Consider the following 22,615-nt stretch of genomic DNA (forward strand, 5'->3'; position numbering starts at 1 on the left):
CCTTGTTTGTGCTGGGTTTTTTTTGTTTGTTTTGTTTTGTTTTTTCCTGGAAACAGGAACAATTGTTAATTTCTTCATAGTTATTAATGTTGGTGATGAAGTCAGATGTCACGGTGTTGGGATTTAAGAAATGTCCAAAAAGGAAATTAGTAGTGGCTTTTCTGACTTTCTTCCTCAAATTAAATATGTATTACTTTGTACAAGGGAGGGCACTTACAATTAACTGTACTGTACTGCACTTGTGGAAGGATAATGTATAAAGTTGAATCTTCTGGAAACAATAGCAAGTGATGTATGATCGAAGAGCATACCATATCATAATTCATACATATAAAGAAGATAAGTTTCAGTTAGGTTGGGTGGTGCTTCATCTTTGTTCCTATTGGTGATCAGTCTGTTTGAACAGCCTGCAACTAAACTTACCATTTCTAGACTTTAAATGCAGTATCCTTATCGCTGCCTACAGGTACCTTAAAGGAGGCTGTAGTGAGGTGGGGGTTGGTCTATTCTCCCATGTGCCTGGTGACAGGACGAGGGGGAATGGGCGAAAGTTGCGCCAGGGGAGGTTTAGGTTGGATGTTAGGAAGAACTTCTTTACTGAAAGGGTTGTTAGGCATTGGAATGGGCTGCCCAGGGAAGTGGTTGAGTCGCCATCCCTGGAGGTCTTTAAAAGACGTTTAGATGTAGCCCTTAGTGATATGGTTTAGTGGAGGGCTTGTTAGTGTTAGGTCTGAGGTTGGACTCGGTCATCTTGGAGGTCTCTTCCAACCTAGACGATTCTGTGATTCCGTGATCCACTCTACCCCAGCTGCTTGTGCTGCCTGTGTTGTTACTGTGCTTCTGCAAGCCCAGCTTTTGCCTCCTCTTCATTTGGACTGCACAGATTCCATCTTCTCCTCCTGTGTGTTAGAAGAGGATTCCTCTAGGATCAAGGAGAAGAGATCTTTGCTTGTGGTGCAGATATCCAGATTAAGTGCTGGTCCAGCCTGATGTGTAGTGTAGATACCCTAGGCTGTAAGCACACTGCACATTGCAGCTAAAGCTTTATAGGCAGGATGGGGCAGGACTAAGCATTCACAAGTGGATGTCTGTGAACTGTAACTTTGGTATTCCAAAAGTTTTTATCTTGAGAAAATTTTCACATGTGATAAGAGGTTTGAACCCTGAATTTTCATCCCCTTTCAGAACTGGGGGCAGAGAGGAAGTGCAAAATCTTTACAGCGCAGAAAGGAAGGACATCAAGACCAGTGAATGTAGGAAAAATGCTGTACATGCTTTTACAATACTCTTATTCCAAGAACAGTTCAATCATTTTGGCCTAAATTTTCATAAAACAAAATCAAGATTAAAAGTTTGAATGTATCATAACCACTTGGCGTGGAACATTTTAGCCCAAAGAACTGAAAGTGCTTATAGCTTTAACAAATTTAAAGGTGACTTTATCATTTTAAAGGTGTGTTTTCTGCCCAACATGAGTAATGGATGGTGGTCAGTCCTACCTGCAACTAAAAAATAATAAAAAAAAAATCTGGGGTTTGTGCTTTTATATACGCAACCAAGGTTGAATTTATTTAAGTTTAAATGTTTGACAGTAGTCCTTAGATCACTGAAATCTATGTGAACCAAAACCACTAAAACCGTCTCTGTGATTTGTTTCCAGAGGTGCACGCACTATACTTCACAAAAACACAATTGCTCTTAATTTTGGCTTTATATTCAGTATATTTATAATAATACAATGGTAAAACCTAAAATATACATTGGCAGATATAAACCAGATGCAGCGGCATGCTGGAAGTAATAGAAAAAAGATAAATTGAATATTTCATGAATTGAGAAGACTCCTTCCATAAGAGTAATGGATTAAATATCTAGCCTCTGTAATGGAACATATAGAAGTCTTTGCCAAAATGTGGTGTTCATTGTACAGTATTTTGAAGACTGAATTGGTTTTTGGCTTTTACAGCATAGAAAAGTTTTGATGGACACATGCCATATCTTTGTGAAATTAAATGGGTATGTATGCCCTAGATTAGTATTTCAGCAGCTATGAGAAAATATTAAATAAGTAACTTTTTTTTTTAATAAGACTTCTCAGTTTGCTTTCTGTACCATGCTGTTAGATTTCGAGAATTCCGGGGTGGGGGGAAAAGCTTCATATTTATTTTTATAAATGATCTGTCAGCCGAATATGTTTTGTTCCCTGGTTCAACAGAAACACTGTGTACATACTTTACTTTAAACACAAGTAGTTACAGCCCTTCTTGGTTTAAGGTTTAGTTTTTTTGCAGAACTGATATTGTAGAAAAATATTATCATTTTGTTATGGACTATAGTTTCAAACAAAGGGAAGATATGAGTGCTTCATTATTTTTCTTTTAGAGAAATGTGCTGTTTCTCTGCCCTTCAGTCTGTATAACCCTTACTCATTTCACAGTAGTTGCTCTCAATCACCTTGCTTGTCATCTAATGCTGGCTTTCATTTCCACTCCCAATAAACTTCAGAGACCGTTCCTATGGAAGTGGTTTTGAAAGTGTGGGGTTTTCATCTAGGTTTGCCTTTCCAGTGTCATGTGTATAATTTACTTTGTGCTCTGTGATCTTTGCAGTCCTGGGGAGCGCACCTGGCCCGATGGCCGATGGGAAGATGGAAGGAGTATTACTTCCAGAAGTAGTACTTGGGATCAGTTCCAGAAGGGAACCCAAGAGAGATGCGTGTCTGTATTACATTTGATCCTGAGTTCTACTTCTTTCTGTTGACAGAGAGTTAGTAGACAGCTAATGATCCTTGGGCTGTTACATGCTTAATTGGTGTGTAAGTGTCTAAGCCTCTGATTCTTCTATAAAAAATTTACCTACCTCTGAATTAGAAATGGGAACCTGATTCCTCACGCGGCTTTGCGAATCAGATCCAGGACTTCAAGTGAGCTATGGCAATTGTTTGCTAGCTGCTTGGAGGATTGGGGATATGAAATTGGAGATGGATATGAAAACTCCATAGGCTGTGTGGTTTTTAAGGACTGTTGTTGACACAATACAGATTTAAGAACCATGAAGGCAGACAGATATGTGTGCTAATTGGAGTTTTTTCTCTCTTTCTGTGCTTTCTGCTTCAGATACATTGGGATGTGCCCAGATGCACGTTTAGTATGAATGAAATTCTCCAAAAAGTAAAAATGTATAAGTATATAGGAAGTATTTGTTTCTCTTTATTCTTTTATATATATATATATATATTTATTTATTTATTTTTGCTCCGCTGTTTTATCAGGTTAGTGAAGAGTTATCAGAAAGCAAAGGAGAGAAGATATGAGCCGTTATTGACTAGGAGGGGTAGGGGAAAAGTGTCCTTTTTTTCCCCCCTCTTCTTTGTTATTGTCTTCTCCCCCAGAATCTTCTTTCCACTCAACATAGCTTGGGTCAGCAAATAGCGGTTTGCATGCTTGCTTTGAATGAGCTGGTGGTCCAGCATGAAGCAGACAACAGAAACTTTACTTCTAATTGAATGTTACAGCTGGCATGAGTTAACGCTTGTCAGTCCTCGAGCAGGTTTCACAAGAAGAGCATTAGGGCTGATCAGGTAGTTAAACTTGCTATTGACCAGCTGAAAGACCTGATATAAAGTTTACCATTTGGCTTTTTTTCTCCAGAAAGTTGAATATTGTTTACAATTACAATTGTCTTTTACATGGTAAGGTTGTAAAATGTCTCAGTGTTCATGCACTGAAAGCATCAGCAGCTGTTTCTCTTTTAGCACGATAGATGGTAAATGTATAGCTTATTCTATATGATATTGGAAAAACTGAGATGCATGAAGAAAATGGGTAAAATCAATCAGCTTTTTTCTTCAGATATTTCTATTGCCTGTAACCTCCTGACTAGCATGAGTACATAATACTGCTTTCTGTGAGACAGAATACAAACAACTTGTTCCTAGCTGTGACTGCTAGTTTAGTCGTAAACATCGTTTAGTTCAGCTGGTGCTGGGAGGGGGAAGAGTTGTGCCTCTAGTGTGAGAAAAGCTATACCAGCTGGCTGCAGAATTGATCAAGCAGCAGGAAAACAACAGGCTTACAGATATGTTAGGTAAGTGTATTGAAAAGTCTGATTTTTCATGAATTCAAATTTTGCACTGTGATAACAGGAGAAATAATATATTTTTTTCTGTAAACTAGAAGGATTAAAAAACAGGTTTTATTGAAGAAATACTAGCAATGAAATTGGTTCACTTTCATGTAACATTGTTAGGCTTGGGACTTTTTAAGTGCCTCAAATTTTTAAAATCCATTAAACCTTTTTTTATAAAGGAAGTGGTTATATGGAACAAATTTTAAATTTAATATCCTAAAAAATATGCCCACTTTCTATAAAGACTTATTTTAAACGTGACTAAGGTGACTAAAACACAAGAAATCAAAGGCAACAGCAGTAGCAGTTATTTTTACATGGTCATGAAAAGAAGACTTATTGATAAGGTATTGAATTTACATTTTATTCTAATGTTAGAAAATTTTATGGGATACTGGTGAAGCATTGTTTAACTGGTGAGTTTTGTTATGCATTTTTAAGTTCTTTATCTGAAATAAGTTGTTTATAATCTTTACAAATTAAAACAGTCTGTATCTGTATAGGAACTTGTGAAAGTGAAAAGTGGCAATAATTTTGTTTTTTCTTTTTAAGATATTTTCCTTTTCTTTGTACTTAGACTGTCAGCTTTGGACTTCAAATGAGTAGATGGGTATATGTACAGAATAACATCAGGCCTCTTCTGTGGAAGAGGTGGAGCCTCACACATTGTCAGAGAGAGCTGACACTGGAGTTTCCTTGGGTTTTGGATCCTAAAGCTAGGAATAAAGCTTGTAGAATTTACAATGTTAAGAAACAAAAAATTATTCTTTGTTAATCTAGAAGAAGGAAAACTGTTTTGCTACCAGTTTCTCATATTACTTCTTTGTGTGGGTCTAATGGGATTTGTAGATAGTGGGAGTTTATAAAATGAAAGGAGCATAAAAACATAAAACCTTCCCTTCCCTCCAAGGAAACACTTGCTAAGCTTTAGCAGAAATCAGTTTTACTCTTTTGCTTTCGATTCACTTTTATCTATGGTCAAATACAATGCTTCATTTTCTTCTGAAGTCTATGTTTGGATGTGATGTTCAGAAAGAGGAAACTTTACTTTGTATAAAATACTGTATTTCTGTAATGACAGTGTACTTTAATCTTTCTCATCTGTCTTTCATTAAGATTTTAACACAGAGTATGATTGTTCAAATTTAGGTTAATGGGCAAAGAGCTGTGTGGAGAGTTCTACAGACACTATTTTCATTGCTCTTCTTTATTTGAACATTATTGTTTAACTCCTAATAGGCTACTCAGATAACAGATCCATGGTTTTCAACCTTAAACAGTATACAGCAGCTGGTATTTTTATTTGGTTTTAATATTTCTTTTCAATTAAATGATGTTTTAAATCAGCTTTTTGTGTTCTCCAGCAATGTTATGAGATATTCCTTGTAGCACTGCTACATTTTTTCTATCCATGATCTAATTCCTTTAAAACCAAATACATTTTCTTCTAAGAATCAAAATAATTTAGTAATAAATGGGAATATATGCTTGTGGTTTCTAGATAGTTTGTAGTGTGATAGTGTTGTGCATACTCTGTAGCCATTTTTTTCTAAAATGGGCATTGAATTTTAGTGTAAATGCTGTGTAATGATATCATGGTTTTCTCTTAAATTCAATCAGTGTGAAACTTATACTTCTTATCCAGCCTACACTAGATAAGATTTATACTTGATATCTTTAGGGAAGAGTAAGATTTATTTTATTTTATTTTTTAACTAGAACACAGCAATTCCCTCAGTTCCCTTTTGTTTTCATGTCATAACAAGAAGGCGCTTTTAATTTTTGATCTAAGGGTGCATTCATTATCTGTTCCTAGACCTGCTTTCACCCTGTGTCTATTATTTGTACAGGTCTTGCGAAATACCCTTTCTGCTTGTTGCTAGCTATTGATTCATGCTGTTGATTCTGTCATGAAAGAAATACACCTGTCATTTCTTTAGGCATCTTTAACAAGTTATTGTCATCTTGATTTCTCAAGTCTTAGTAGCCTTTGCTTTCACTTCATCTTTTGTTTCCATGAATGTCATGCTGATCACTTAATAACTCAGCTTCTGGTCTCTCTATGAAAAGGGAAGAATATTAACCTGCCATCTTTTAAAGGGTACTTATACCCACAGTACAATCATTACTATTTCTGGCACACTTTGTGAATACATTAGAAATCTTGAGTTAACATTTAAATAGATTTGCTATGTAATACTAACACTATTTATCCACTATGGTTTATGAGCACACTTTTTTTTTCCTTTGAACTGTAAAGTGTTTTGTATTTGTTTTAACTTTAATCTCAAGCTCAGTAATGTTGCACCTTAGAATTGAATTCCTTAAAATGTGAACTCTTGTTTTTTAGGGAGTAACAGGTGCTTTGGCAGTTTTGATGAAAGATGCAATTAAGCCAACACTAATGCAAACATTAGAGGTGAGTATGGCTTGTGATGTCTGCCCTTCTTCTCCAGCTTTCAAATTCCATATTGTGCTTGTCATACTTCTCTCTAGTGACCGCACTTAACTTTCAGGGTTCAAGCCAGGGTCGACTCTGTAAAGGCATTTTAGCAAATGTTCATTTGTGTATGTTAATTAATCAACCCTAACTGCATTTGTACCTTTTTGGTCTTTTTTTTCTTTGTTTGAGAGTCTGGCTTTAGTCATAATTTTGCCTGGAGCTAAATACAAGCTGCAGTGTACTGCTGAACTGCTTCTGAGCACACTGGAAGGCAGGTTGGGCTTCTGAGTCGTAAACTTCCTTCTGTTCCCCATCCCCTCTTCTAGAGGATTTTCCTGTTTGCTATACATGTATGTTCCTGTGATGGATCACTTTGTGTGGAAGGCGGATGCTTCAGTGAGGCCATTCTATTAGGTGTTATCTTTTGTGCTGTTCAGGAACACGGGAGGGTCCTTCTGCCCATTTACGGTTTTTGAAAAGCAGGCTACCAGCCACCCTTTCTTGCTATAGTGCCCTCAGGGACTAAATGAAGCTTTGCTGGTCTGTAAAAGGTTAATGTTTTATGCTTATCCTAGTGAGCTTTCTTCCAACAGCTCAAAGAATGCAGAATTTAGTACAACTTTGAACTTAGTGACTGGCAGTCTAGTATTGTCTTTTCAGTAGTGAGCTGAAAGATGAATGACATTCATGGGGACGGGGGGGGGGGGGGGGGGATGGGAAATAATGAAGCAGATTTGAAAACAAATTAATTTGGAAGAAATCTAATTAATTTTATTGAAATTTTGGCCATCAAAATTACATAGCTGGACTATCTCATAACAATTTCTCGCATGGTGAGAAGTTAGAGTGTAGAAAAAATACCAGAGCAGTCCCCAGATGATGATAAGTCTCATTTTCTACAGCATATCAAAATGATAACTATGTTTTTGCTTTTGTGTTTGGATGGCAACGACTTGCTATTCTCAAGGAATATTAGAAAACCAGAATTTGTCACGCTACGTATTGTTTTGCTATAGCCATCCTAATTGATTTCTCCTGCAAAGAGCATCTATTCTTTCATGTGGCTGTATAAGGCATATGAGTGTGTCTGTCAGAACTTAATACAAAATCCGATAGCAGAAACTGGATGTCATGTAGAATGAAAAATGTCGTAGCCAGAAATGTGTATTAAATCGTTGCTCAGATAGTGTGTACTAAGCTTCATTGACAAAGTAACTTTGATTCTGTTTAATGTGTCACTATTTGCACTTCACATACTTCTTAGAAAATAATGTTTTGTTGTAGTGTTCTAGAAGACAACCATAATTGTCAGAAGAGTTTCTTTTGATCAGTAGGCATTCGGTTCTGGATGTGGCATGCTTTTCTTTTTTTTTTGTTTCGCTGCATTTCTTTATATTTGTATTTCAATGCAATAACATTTCAGCCTGTTATGTGGTGCTCTTTTCTAGTCCAAGCTATGGTATAGCTGAAACATCTGCAGCAACTATTGCTTGTTAGGAGAGCCCTGACTGCAGTACCCAAGGATATTTTCCCAAAAATTCTTTTTACGAAGTTATTTTTAAAACTACTGCCAGCAAACTAAAACAGCTCAGAAGACTGCTTTGCGCTCTGCTCCTGCCATATGAGTCTCAAAGATGAACTTTTGTCACCTGTTGAGTACCTGTTGACTTGCAGGCTAGTATTAGCCATCTATCCACGAATGAAAATCTCCAGCTTGTCAAAATCTTTTCCAAGATAATCATAGAATCATTAAGGTTGGAAAAGACCTCCCCGATCATCTGGTCCAACCATCCCCCTGCTACCAACGTCACCCACTAAACCATGTCCCTAAGCACCACATCCAACCTTTCCTTGAACACCCCCAGGGACGGTGACTCCACCACCTCCCTGGGCAACCCGTCCCAATGCCTGACCGCTCTTTCTGAGAAGAAATGTCTCCTAACTTCCACCCTGAACCTCCCCTGGCGCAACTTGAGGCCATTCCCTCTAGTCCTATCACTACTTATCTGTGAGAAGAGGCTGATCCCCAGCTCCCCACAGCTTCCTTTCAGGTGGCTGTAGAGAGCAATAAGGTCTCCCCTGAGCCTTCTCTTCTCCAGAATAAACAATCTCAGTTCCTTCAGCTGCTTCCCATAGGATTTATGCTCCAAACCCCTCATCAGCTTCATAGCCCTTCTCTGGACATGCTCCAGGGCCTCGATGTCCTTCTTGTAGTGAGGGGCCCAAAACATAATGCTCTGCTTTAGTTCGTGTGTCCCCCTTGGGCTGTGTTGTCACTGTGTGTAGAGGTGCAATGGCCTATTCTGTTACTGCCCATGCTGTTGTTATTGTTCTTGAGCTTCAAGCTTTTTTCATGTCCCATTATGTCCCATTTTGTGAATAAATAGCTCTCATTATTGTTAATTTTTAAGTTAACGGCTTTAAGAGCTGCTAATTTTGATAGCTCCAATTTTTCCTTAAATAAGGGCAATCTTTTGCCTTGTTCATTTGACTGTAGTGCAATGATCCACCTGAGAGTGTAGAGTCTTCCAGCATGACAGATTTTAAGTCAGCCTAATTCTACTGTACTCTGAGATGGTGGATGTAATAATATTCCTTCTGTTACAGGAGACAATATATTTCTGATGTGTGTGTAAATTTCAAATCTTTTTTTTCGCACAAGCCAGAAATGAAATTTGAAGCCCAAACTACACTTGAAATAATCTTAGTAAGCAGCATCCAAAAGAGGAGGGACCTTTTAAGTTTCCAGAGAGACTAACAATAGCAAGTAATTGGGCAACATAATCCTGTTTCTTCAGAAAGAACAAGTTCTCTATACAAGTGTAAAGACGTTTAGCACCAGCACCATGAGTTGACAATAGTAACATGAGAAATGATCCTGTGACAAGCACGTCCACTGTCTACAACGCAGTGGTGGTGAAAAACAGAATAATGTAATTACACAGGCCACAAATGTAGCTCAGACTGTGCCACAGACCTGTCCTGCAAGTTAGAGATGAAACTGCTCCACAAGGCAGGTCCACTTTGGTATCGGGGAATGGCGAAAAGACTGCCCGAGGAGAGGGAGCAGGAGATCTTCTGGGTGATTTCTAGCTGATACTGACAGTTAATTTGGCATAATTTGTAATTAATAGTGGCTGTGACTGCAGTAGCTTCAAGCACCCATTGCGGAGATAGCTGTACTTGTATGTGACCTGGCGAAGAGCCTGTAGACAGGTATGCTGTTGAGTGCTGGAGTTGTGAGGAGTTGCTTCTAAGAGCCTATGATAGAGGGAGAAGAACGGCCTACTCAGCAGATGTGCACTAGCTTTGTAAGGGCTTCATATGCACTGGAGAAGAGGTCTAGTAGTTCATAAATCAAAAATAACTGAATATTAGTCCTGCATGTTATTGAACTCGTGTGAATGCTTTTTTTTCCGTGTGAATTGGCATGAGTATTTTATTTATTTTCTTAAGAGATTTCTTGGGGCAATTTCTATCACAACCCTGCTATTCTGTCACCAGAAATGCCACCTCAAGGAATTAGTGTTTTAGAAACAGGAGTGACAGGAAAATCTCAAAATGGGAAACATGGTAAAATGCTAGCTTAGTGCTGTTGACTCCACCTGCAATAAAAGTGGGCTTCAGCAGAACTTGTGTCTAATGCTGTAGAATTAAGATTACTTTGTTTGAAATGTACATAATGATTTCGTAGTGTTTATCCGTATTTGTCATGACAGATTTGTTCCCTTGTGAACCGATCCCATAATGTTTAGCATTTATTTATACCACGCGTAACAGAGCAGCTGCTGCTGTATGGGACAACTCTTTGTAGTTGCAGTCTGGCTGCTCCGTGCTCATCTGCTCATGTTACATTTCAAGTGCCACGCACAGTAAAGATGGTAATAAGTATTATAAACATCCTTCTAGCTGCCAGATAACTTCAGATATTTATTGACATTCAGGGTTTATTTTCTTTCACTAACGCTTGGATAATACTGTTTCCTGTACTGAAAACAGTCAGCAGAATGCGTCCCTGTGCCGCTATTTGTTTCCTCATACAGCTTATTAAGAGTGTAACGAAAATAAGGGGCACTCTGCAGAGTGAGATAGCTGGACTGACACAGAGAGCCCGAAGTTGGCCAGGGAAGAAATTATTGTCTCTATTCCAGGCTGTGCTGGAGGCTCCTGAGGTTCTGCTGGAGTTTGTTCCCGTAAGGACCTAAACTGTATCTTTCTTCCAGGATTGCCATTGTCAAAAGACTACTCAAATAGCTCCCCCTTATCTTCCAGTGGACTTCAGATGTCCAGAGGCGTGTCTTGCAGTGCCGGTGGTTTAGTAGTGTGTTTTGATTTCAAATTAGTGTCAGAGGGCCTCTTTGGTACTGATATTCTGGAGCTTCCATGTGTCACATCTGCCATTGTGTGCTCTGGGCTGTAATAAGCTGTGGACCTGTAATTGCTTGCTGCAAGAAATTAAGCACTCATTAAATTTAATTTTACTTTTTTAGTGATAAAACACAAATGAGAATAAATCCTGTGGATTTCAATCTAGTAGCTGGAAACTGCAGTCTTATTTATTTGAATGCTATGAGGGTAAATACTGGATTAAGGTGGAAGTAAAACTTAAGGAAAGATAGACTTAGGTTGGTACATGTGGTTTGCATTTTATTTGTAAGTTCCAAGTCCTTTGGGATAAGAATAATCTTTTATTTTGCACAGTACTTCCTAATAATTGATACCTAGTGTTATAAGAAGCTTTGAAGGTGTACCTAGTTCAAGTTAAATTTTTGCATAAATGCCTAAAGCCCTATCCATGTTGTAGTATGCTATTGTTAACAGATACAAACCAAGAAAAAATAAAACCTAAGTAAACACTATGATATCAGTGTTTTGTGATGGTAGTAATCTACATCAGTCTTGTTACAGGGCTCAGTTTCTGGTTTATTTACTTTTTCCGCTCCTGTTCTACTGTTTCTTCTCTGACGTGTATAGGGCAGAATTGTCTTTAGGATCTAGCTTAGTTGTTTTGTCTCTGGAGAACATCTTATGCCAATGTGTATGCATATTCTCCTTTTCCTACCTCAATTAAAAAAAATAAAAAGTTTTCTTAGAATAAACCTGAATTTTAATGTACTAGTGGCAAAAAATGTAACTGTCTTTGCTGTGAACAAAACAATTATTTATGTATGATTACTTCTAAGAGGAAGCAGTAAGAACAGGTGTTTGTTTATATTTTGTGTGAGATTTGTTCAGTGTTAGTAAAACAGGAAAATGTAACATGAGTATTTCACTTCTGTTATACAGTTCTCATCTTACATGGAAAAAATTGACTTTTTTGTCTAAAGCTTTTTATCTTCACACAGGTGTGTTTGTGGGATAAAGGGAAACAACCAGCTTTTATTCGCTTAATGGTTTCCAAGTTTCCCCTTTTTTATTCTATGAGCTTTTGATTTGTGTATCATCTTGATTAGCTTGCAAGTCAATTGAGTTTGTGTTCTTACCTATCCATGATATTAATCAAATATGTATATTTTTTTATTCAGGGAACACCAGTATTTGTTCACGCTGGACCTTTTGCTAACATTGCACATGGAAATTCTTCTGTTTTGGCAGATAAAATTGCCCTTAAACTAGTTGGGGAAAAAGGATTTGTTGGTGAGTAATTATTTTATTATATTTTGATTTGTTCGTAAGTTGGCAAACAGTGATGCAAAAGAAAAGATAAAATAGCAATGAAAAATAAAGAATGCTACTTTATTATTCATTCTAGCAGTTAATTATCTTAAAATGTAGTAATCTTAAATAATCTTAAAGTGAATGCATAAAAAACACAAAACACTACTTCTCTCACCCTGCTCTTTGCCTCAAGCGTTCCCATCACCATGCTTCAAGTTCTACAAGGATGCCAAAGCCGTTAAATAACTTCTTTACATTGAAAGAGGTGTCCCATGTTTCCTTGTGTTAGTATTCACCTGACCTCTCTTGATAAACTGATGAAAAACATTCATTTTTCCTGTTTCATCATTTTTTCTGCCAGTACAGCAAGCTCAGACAAATCAGGGATCATATGTGCCTGAGCCAGTGCAAAGGCAACAGCAGGGAGACAGTGGTGAAAGGAGGAGTAAGGCTACCTTATTTTGGTGACAGTGAGCCAATCGGTTGACTCAGCTGTATTGTAAAACTTCACCGTGAGGCCCTCATGTTCCCATGAAAGCATGTGTGTGGATGGGCTCTTTTTATATTAAGAATTCAGCACAAACAAGTCATACAGAAGGAGCAGCAGTAGACATGTAGAACCCGCTATTATGGTAGCAGGCAAAATAAACTTGTGGCTCAAGTGCTTTACAGAGAACTAGATTTTATTTAAAAAAAAAAAGTTTTTAAACTTGAGGATTTATAAAATGAAAGTGGTGTTGCTACCTCATAGTAGTAATGCCTTTCCACTGTTGTAGCCATTCTCTTGCCTGTGTCCTGAACACCCTCACTAACTAGTTATCAAAGGAATGTACATATCAAAGAGACTGCAGAGAGAGACAAGGGGGACTAAGCAGCCCCAGTTTAAATTAATTGCCTAAGAGCTGTATCATAATCAAATGAGAATGAATGATCAGCTTTCAGCTGGATGAGCTTTCTTGAACCTGCTTACTATAGCTGTGCTACTGCTAGTGCTAGAGCAAAGAATATGGTAAGAAAATCCAGCTAGGAACAGCAGAAGGGCAGGTGGAGTCCAGGTTGGCTTAAGTTAATCCTTAAAATTGCACTTTGAATACCTACGGAACAATGCTTTTGAAGAGGTGCAGTAATGTGAAACACAAATGTGCTTGTGCCCTAAAACTACTAGAGAAATGTGCAGATGTGTGCTTATATCTTACCTACGTGTTACTACAAATTACATAAAGAGAACCAAATTACTTGGAAATATTGTTTCTATTCAAATTCATTGGTGATCCTAGAAAGGATATGGGAGTTGTTTGCAGTGTTATAGAACCTGTTGTTATAATATAAATCAGCCTAGCCTGTGTATTAATAGGCAGGAAAGGTTTCTTATACAAACTTGTTCTCTAGTGAAAAAGAAGACAGAGATTTCTGGCAGGAATCTTGAAAAGGAGCAAAAAATATACCAGGAAAAAATAAAGGGTTGAAAGCTGCTGAGCATGATGACTTCGGGGGGGGGGATGGAGAAAAAAAAAATAATAAAAATGAGAAATAAGTCACTTTGTTGTTACCTAGAGAACAACAAAAATGTTGAACAGGTAGAAATTTCATGTATCTGTGTTCCATTGTCTTCTGGGCTTTCTTCTTTCTAAAGAATATTGGTTGCTCTATTTTCTCATTTCTGCTTGTTCATCTTTATAGAAGTTTCTAATCTCCCTTAGCCTAGTGTGAGTAAAAGAAATACTCTTCAACTTTTTTTTAATGGAACAGCAAAGTACATACAATTACTTATAGATTTCTATTAAAGTGTTATCAACAAAATCAGTTCCTAGAATCAATTTTGCTAACCTCCGCATTTCTGACTAAATATAGTTTGCAAAGATTGTTGGACATTTGCACATAATAATTTATTAGCAATAGCATTCTTGGGATAAGTTTGGTTCAGTATTCTGCTCTCACTTCTGGTTAGATAGGAGTGGGAAAATGCTGAACTGTGTAAGAAAATAAAGTATTACACTTAAGGTGATGAAACATGAGGTTTCCAAGGTAGTCTGGACACTTCATGTGTTTGCGTATTCTTTTTAAAATGCACGGTCATTTCAAGAAAAAGGGTTGTGTTCTGCAGTGTTACTGTTTTGTTGTGTTGCTGCTCGTTTCCCCCTAAGAATCAAACTTCCATTCAAAGAACATTTTTGCATTCTGAGTACATTTATTAATGATAGAGTCAGTATTTTATTAAGTATAAATATTTAATATTTATTTTTATTAAGTTGGTGTGTGGCTTTGTGAAGTAAAAAGCAAAAGCATTTAGGGTGTCTAACATTTTTTGTAGGCTGGGAGCAGCAACTTTGTCTCTGCAATAAGCAATCCATTCAAGTGGAAGTCAGTTTTGTATCATCTGAATGGAAGTAGGTTAATGGTGGTCTTGAGTCTTGGCAGAGGTTTTGCAGCCTGAAATGTCTTGGGTTTGGGGCCCTCAGCTTTCAGTGCTTCTCCCGTGCACTTCATGCCTTTTTTTTTCATTATCCATCTATTTGTGTTTAACACTTTTTTTGCTTTGTTTGTCTTTGGCCCTGGTTTGTCTCTTGAGAGACAAAGTGGTATAGCTGCAATAGATGAAAACCTTCATGAGCTGCCAGTTAAGGGCTCTTGTTCCAGACTTCTACAGAACACAAATCTCCATGAAACTGGGCTCAAAATTAGTCTGCCTTCTGGAATCACAGATAGAAATGCACCAACCCACACTGAGGTCACATCCATACAAGCAAGGAGCCCGCTGCCCTGAGAAGCTACACAGCAAAGCAGCTAGCAGGAAACTTCCCCACGTTCAGCTCAGTGTAGTGTGTGCCTGAAACTCGTGCTGCCACTGAAATTCAGGGAGGAAAGCTAATCCAGTCTTTCATACAGATGGTAAGAATTCAGGACAGCTCTGCTGCAGTTCTGTAACTAGCTGAACTAGTTAGTTACTCACTCTTGCTAAAAGTAAAAAAAAAAAAAAATAAATAAATAAAATCACTCTTCTGTATTTCTCTTCTTCCAATGGCCCATTCTTGTGCAGTTCCAGTCCTTTCCTCACATTGGATGTGACACTTATTGCTATTGTCTGAGCAAATTCAGTTCATAATTTGCCATGTAGGTTAGCTGCCTAATCTTGTGAAAGAGTTCAAAAAGCGCTGGAAATAGCGTAAGGTACGTTGCAAGATGGCATGGCTAGGAGAGGTGTTTTAGGGACCGTGAGCTATGAGCATGGTTCTCAGCCTTGTGCAGATGCATCCAAAGCAGGAACATGAGAAATGTGTGACAGGGTCTGCAATCATTTCCTGTATAGTAGAATAAATATCTTCTTCTAAGGATGCTAATTCACTTATGTGATATGAGATGTTAAAATAATTATATATATATTCTTTTCTTTTACTTAAGCCATAATTAGAGCAGAACTCTCCTGCTAAGTGTGCAGACCATACTAAAGAAAATTAGCCTGAACTTGCACCAGTTTTACATATATTTATTTCGTTTTCTGTCCTGGTCTAAGCAGCCTCCTTCCTCCAGCTGCTTGTTTCCAGTCCTGTGCAACCCCTCACTTTTGCCAGCACACCTGTTTATGGAGCCATGTGATAAACTAAACTGGAGAATTGGTCTGGGTTGAAAACAACTGCAACAACAGCAGTCCCTTCCTTCCCCTCCCAGACAGTGACAGGACAAACAGTTGTATGTGCACCAGAGAGATAATACCACATAAGATGGTATTTTTGCTGAAATAATTATTTACAAAAGTAAAGCCTCATTTTGAGCTATAAAGTGCCAGTAAAGCTAATGTGGATTAGCATCTACAAATAGCTGATCAGAGTGAGCCAGCGTGGCCAGAGCAGCTATGCCTGTCTCCTTTCTCATCCTGTGCTCGACCATTTTTGCATGACATCCCGGCAGAAACCTATTGCCCTTTATGTTGGCTTTGTTTTCTGCTGACTTAACACAGAAGCAGTTCAGCCCAGAGTCACAAAAACACCAGAGCTGCTGCAGGGGAGGGTGAGTTGGGACGGCCAGCAGCGAGACACCAGTCTCGGTTGTGTAGGTCCCGCTGTTTGTGTGACCGTGTTCCACGGCCAAGGCAAAAAAAACTCCTCCCAAAACGTTCTTTTTAAGTGTATTTTTAAACCTGATTTTCTGTGTCTTGTCTGCATTGCCTGCTTCTTTGCTCACTCTGCAGCTGGAGTTGCAACGTGCTGTGCCTTCTCAATACTGCCAGCGAGCAACGTTGTATGAGTCTGGTTGAAAAAAAATCTAAACAAAACACAACTGCTAAGCCTTGTTGTGAGCTCTCTAATGGAAGGCATTCCCTGCTTGGGTGTCAGGTATCCAGGGGAATCGCAGACCCTCGTTAAGTTTGAGATAGCCAGAGCCCCGTAGCTCTGCTTCTCCTTTCCCTCTCCCATCGCTGCTGTGGGCACGGGCCTCTGGCTGAGGACTGAGCTTTGCAGTCCCTCACACGTCTCTTCAGCCTCTCTGGCAGCAGCCTGCAGACTTCCTGACGTTTCATTCCCCTTTTTTATGAAAGCTGGTCTAAGCTGGCCTGTTAGACTGATTCTAGATTGCTTGTTTTTGATTCAACCTTGTTGCTGTCACTTCAGCAGGATGGCTGGGAGGGTTGTTCAGGGTTTAGGCAGAGTCCTGTGTTATGACTGAGCGGGGAAATCTGTCTTTATCTGTATTTAGGCAGTCCCTTCTTATTTCTTTCATTTTATTTTGCAGCGTTAACCTCCTTCATTCCCACTTTGTTCTTCATTGCTATCCTCAGGTGTAGAAGTAATGTCAAACTTGTGGCTGATGCACAGAAGTGAGTTAATGCTGAAGGCCAAGCCTGGTGTAAATTGCAACTGAAGTTTTTACTGGCAGCCTTCAGGATAAATTTTCTGTTTCTGTAAAGTTTTGGTTTTGCACAAATTTCTCCTGTTGCTTGCGTTCTTATTTCCTGGTCAAGGGGAGCGTATTTTAATTTGTTGGAAGTACTCTTCTGAAATGCCCCCTGCGCCTCATTTTTCTTGCCTCCATAATGTCCCATCATTATTTTGAAGAAGATTTTGATTGTTTCATAAGTGTCATGGCAGTTTTTTCAAACAAGAACATTATCATGCCTCTGGGTGTCTAGGTTAGGATGAATATGTTATGCAAACAAAGAATTGGTATATTTCTTTCTGTGACAGCAGAAGTCCTGTGCATGGATCCCCCAACATACGGTGTGTATCTAAAACTCTTGTTTTTAACCCCAAAGATCACAATATTTCAGGAGGCAAGATTTCTTGATAATGTTTTTTCCATATAAAATGCTGCAGTATGGGAAAGAAACGTTTCAGAAAACAGACGTTTGGATGTTCTTAAAGGCATAGGTCTGTGCATCCCCCTGCCATTTCTCAAGGACATACAATGGAAATAGTGTATGGGCTCAACCAAACTAACCGCTGCCGGTTCAGAGTCATAAGCACTTCATGTGTGCAGAACAAAGATTAGTCTTGTCCTAGAAAGACGTGCCAGCTACTCAGAAGGCAAGAAGTGACAAGTGCCTACTGACGGGCAGCTGGCAAAGCGCAGGAAAATGTGGTGGTTTCATCCTGTTCACTCAGCAATTGTCTTTTTTTTTTTTTTGTGATAGTTTCCAAGGCAAAATAACTTAGTGTAATTTGCAAGGAGACAAAAACTATTAGGTTCTGTAGGTATGCATCAGGCACATCTCTTGTGAGAGAGCAGAGGAAGAGTACAAAGCAGCAGCAATGAGATGGAATTTATTCTGGTTGCTGATGTCAAAATTGCCTCGCTAAGGACGAAGGTTTGTTTAGAGACAGGTGGCTTAAATTGCACCCAGAAATGTTGGGGTCTAGATTACAGAACCCATTCTAACTTGCTCAGGCATGTGAGGGAAAGGTTTTTTTTGCAATCTTTGCTTACTCTTGTGGACATATATATAGGCGGCTTTGCTAAGAAGGAAAATGAGATGCCAAACCAATAAACAAGCAAACAAACAAGACAATGATGATAATAACAAAACACAAGCAGCATCCCCCCAGCCCCCTTCCCCAACCAAAAAAAAAAAAAAAGGAAGCAGTGCTAACTTCAACACAGAATGCAGCTGGCTGCTCCTTGTGATGAATCTCTTGCTCAGCTCAGCAAGAGGTCATGGTTTCTGACACTTAACACATCTAGCATTGTCAAGACTTCTGACATCACCTCTCTGCTGCTTATCCCTCCCCCTGAGCAATACTTAGCATGTAAACCTCCAAGGTCCTTTTCTCCATCAGTCAGATTTTTTTCTTGATACTCTGTTAAGGTAAATAGAAAGGATGAGCTGTTGGCTTTTTTGGTCAGTGAATATAGGCTATCCAAGTGGGATTTTGAAGATTTAAGGGATGAAAGAGGAAGAGAAATGAGCTTTCTTGTGTCATATTTTTCGGTGCGTTAGAAATTATTACAATAAACAACTCAGCAGATTGTCCCATTCGTCTCTTTAATCTCTTGAAGGTGTTTCAGCTGAGAGAAGAATTGCTGTAAGTCAGAAGAAAAGTGAAGCCTGAATATGTTTTTGGAATCCTAACCCAACCTCCTTCTGAACCTTGTTTTTTCAGGCTTGGCCTATATGTTTGGCAGTTGCTTTCTTTCCTAGTCCCAATAAGCACATCCCATTCCACACTGCATTCAAGAGGACACACTGCATTAAGCAAAGTCATGCCTAACTCTGTCTTTCCTGGTATAATATGACAAGAGGAGGGTTATTGCAAACCCTTGGTGCCTCCCGTAAGAAAGATTGACTTCGTGGTTCTTTAGCTGGTCCACTTTTTTAATGGTGTAACAGTCACACATTTTAATGGTATAAACTTAGGTAGAAGCAGTAAATTTTTATAAGCTAAATAATTGACTCTTTATTGTACTGGTACTCTTGTTAGAATAAACTAATAATGCTAGCTGTTCTAACTGTCTGCTCGGTACATACAAAGTTGTGTTTCAAAGGGTATCCATTTTACATGCACTTAGAGCAGACATTATAGAACAAGTTTACAAGCCACCTTATAAAAACAGTATGTGTTTAATGTACTAAAGGAGTGATCTTCAGTAGATTTTTTAATGCCATAAAATACTTCAATCTATTTTCTTAGTAGTAGTCTTTTTCCAAAAAAGGACAAATAAAGCCCGAATACTTTTGCTAAGCTTCTTTTGGCACCAGTGCAACATGCAATATATTACATTTAAATGTTGGACTTCAAGGATTTATTTTTTAATTTCTTGTTGCTACCACTAGAAAGGGGGTCCATGCTGTGATCCTCTGGAGAGCTTTCATTTTTAAGATTCCAGCCAATTTCTTTTTATGTTGTGTTATTTCATCTCCAACTTCTTCTGTCTTTACTTTCACATATAACTAAATGTAGTTGCCACTACATTCAAACATTTTGCTGCATGAACAAATGTGGGGTGTTTTTTTTGCTCAACTGTTAAAGCAAGGCTAAGGTTTCGTGATATAGCTCCATTCTGGACTAACTTTGTGGATTTAGACAAATAATCTCAACCTCCATGCCTGCATAGGTAATCCCAATCTTTCTGGTTTTAATTTGTAAACTTTTTGGGGGGCAAAAACTGTCTCTCCATGACTTACAGGGAGATGCCAAACACTGCAGTAATAGGAACTTTCAGGTAACGGGGCTTTTGCAAGGGACAGTGGCAGATACCTGCACTTAAACATGCATCAGGACTACTCTGACAAGCTGAAATTTTAATATTTTAATGCTGTGTATGCTGGCTTCTGCAGCGTGTTAGAACTTAATACAGCCCTTTCCTCTGTCAATGACATTCATAAATTAAAAGTAGAGATTGTATAACTGTTGAGACCTGTCCATTATTCTTGGTCCCAGGACTGACCTCCAAAGGTAAAAATAGGCAGGAAGAATCTGTCATTCCTTCAGAGCAGAGGAAAGCCCAGTTCCTAGTAAATAGGATACCAGTCTACTCAGAAGAAACAGATGACATTGCAACTTCTGTTGTGTTTTCCCTTCCCTTCCCTCCCCACGCTCGCAATCATACCTCAGTTGAAAGCTCTCAACTCATAAGAAGCAAATAAGCAGTTCTTTGTTCTTCTGCTACCTACTGGTTATATTGCTTTTATTTATAAAAAGAAAAGAATCGGAGGTTAAAAAAAAATGCAAATAGCAAAACATCATACATGCTAGGAGGTTTTCTTAATTTATCGCTTGGCAAAGGCTCCCTAGCTAACAGCAATACTTTTGCTTAGGGTTATTTGGCAGAAAATCCATCATTCTTTCTCCATTTATGAGTATTTCATATTGACTTACACTCTTTAGCAAGGGTCAGCAGGGCATAGTATGCATACAGAATTCAAGTCCCTTTTCAAAGGCTGAATTTTAATTTTAGTGGAAGGTTTATTTTTAATACCATTTGAAAATTTAAGCTGTTTATTAGATTTTTTGTTTGTTTTAATGGTTTTTTGATACTGAAATCTAATGTTCTTTTTATGGACTACATGCATAAGAATTAGGTTTGCTCAGACATTTCCATCATGTCAGTATAGCCCTCTTTTAATTTTTTTTTTTTTAAATTTATTTTCTGACTTGTGAATCTGCAGACAGGAGTGATTTGTTTTCTATAAACCTTTTATAATTAAATTGTTAACAATGTACAAACATGGAAGAGGGAATGTTTGTTTGCATGTGTGTATTTTGTGAAATGTTGACTTAGCCTTTAAGGCTCCAGAAAAGTCAATACAAATGTGAAACTTGATAAGGACATAAATGTGTATTTCCATTTTTGATTACAGCAATTATAGTTGGCAGAGTTTTAATACAGTCTACTACATGTTTATATTTAACAAAATTGTTTTTCTCATTTTACAGTGGTACCCCATACACACATGCACACTGAGTGTTCAGTTAATAGATAATTCAGGAAGAATTGTTGAAAGTTACATTGATTTTTGGAGCAGAAATTAGAAATGTTTTTTTCTAGTCCTGTGCTACTCTTTCTACCAGCCCAAATGAAATAACGTCATGGTTTGGTGAAAATGTTTGGGTATCTTTTCAGAGGGTCTCAGAAGAAAAATGCACATCAGAGGACTCCTAAGATTTTTATTTGCAGATGTTTTGTTTGCCTCATAAATTTTATGAAATAGTCTATGATGAGATAAGACACAATGTAAAAGAGAAAAACTGTTATTTCTCAGAAAGTGTGCTGACTTCAAATTCTTGTGTTTTGTTGTGTTTTTTTTTTCTTGTTAATATTCAAACAGCAAACCATATGTGCTATTCCATGCTGGGAATTTCTAAATAATTTTAATTGAAAACAGTTATTTCCCTTTGAAAACAGAAGTTAAGTTTAGATACATATCTGATCTTATGACCTAGCAGGAAGAGCATTCAAAATGTTGAGAATTCACGATGAGGGATATAAATTTTTCTAACCATTTCTAAATATTTTAATTGGATTGCAAGTAATACTAGGTTATATATGGCTAGTATGATTTCTTAATGGGAAGAGTGTTGCTTTGGCAAAGAGCCAGAGTGCTTTTGAAGGTCAGATGTTGACAGTATTTGAAAGTGTTCAATGTCTGTTCTCTGATTTTATGAAATAATACATTAAAAGAGAAGATTAATACCCTAGATGGTATATCAGGGTCAGTTTGCTGCTCTGACCCTGTCGTTATGGATATTTTAGTTTTGCAGTTTTATATAAGTGCTGTGTAACTAATTTGATTTGATTGAGAAAATAGATTAGATTCAAATGCAGGAAGAGAAAATGTGGGTCACAACTATTTTTAAGCTTTGGGTGGCCTATAGGTCTTTATATGCTGGGTCCTTTTCGTTGGTCCCTTTATACTTGATTTTCTATGCTGACAGCTTTATTGAAGCTGACAAACTCAAACTCTTCAACTTTGCTTCCTGCGGTAATAAGGCCCATGCTTGTGATGCAAGATCTGAGTGGGAATGAAGTGTCAGGGACAGAGCAGATGCTTTACATGCATGAGGATGCTGCATCTATCTCCTGCATCTCAAACAGAGCTCTCAAGAGGCCGTATAACAGCTTCATAAATCACGGGTTGCAGGTTCAGCTTTTCCTGCAGTCAATTAGGAATTCAGCGAACGGTGTGGGGCCCTTTGCTTGCACAAGCGGTGAAAAAGCACAAAAATGCGGGGGAGGGCCGAGTGCAAAAGAGCAGCTGGGATGACAAGATGATGGGCAGTTATGAAGAGGAACTGAAAAAATATGTATATTAATAAATTATAATCTTCGCTGGAGGAGGATTCGCTAATAATGTACAAATATTTCAAAAATGGTAATGGGTAGATTGCAATGGGTATTCTGTTGCCTTGATTACGTGAATCGTGGTTAAGTGGAGAAATTCACATCAAGCATTAA

At 38.1% G+C, this 22,615-nt stretch overlaps 1 protein-coding gene across 4 annotated transcripts in view; it reads left to right on the plus strand.

Moving 5' to 3' along the window:
* Positions 1–22,615, plus strand: part of MTHFD1L (methylenetetrahydrofolate dehydrogenase (NADP+ dependent) 1 like) — a 147,122-nt gene that overhangs the window by 50,847 nt on the left and 73,660 nt on the right. For 3 of the 4 annotated variants that reach the window (XM_080587992.1, XM_080587993.1, XM_080587994.1), the window contains 2 exons: positions 6,479–6,547; positions 12,097–12,208. In XM_080587992.1, the coding sequence (XP_080444118.1) occupies positions 6,479–6,547; positions 12,097–12,208 (181 nt within the window). Of the gene's footprint in view, positions 1–2,979; positions 4,087–6,478; positions 6,548–12,096; positions 12,209–22,615 lie in introns of those variants that run through there. The other variant, XM_080587995.1, reaches the window with a different exon arrangement.

Source organism: Anser brachyrhynchus, assembly GCF_964034855.1.
Source record: "Anser brachyrhynchus genome assembly, chromosome: 3".
Taxonomy (NCBI): Eukaryota; Metazoa; Chordata; class Aves; order Anseriformes; family Anatidae; genus Anser; species Anser brachyrhynchus.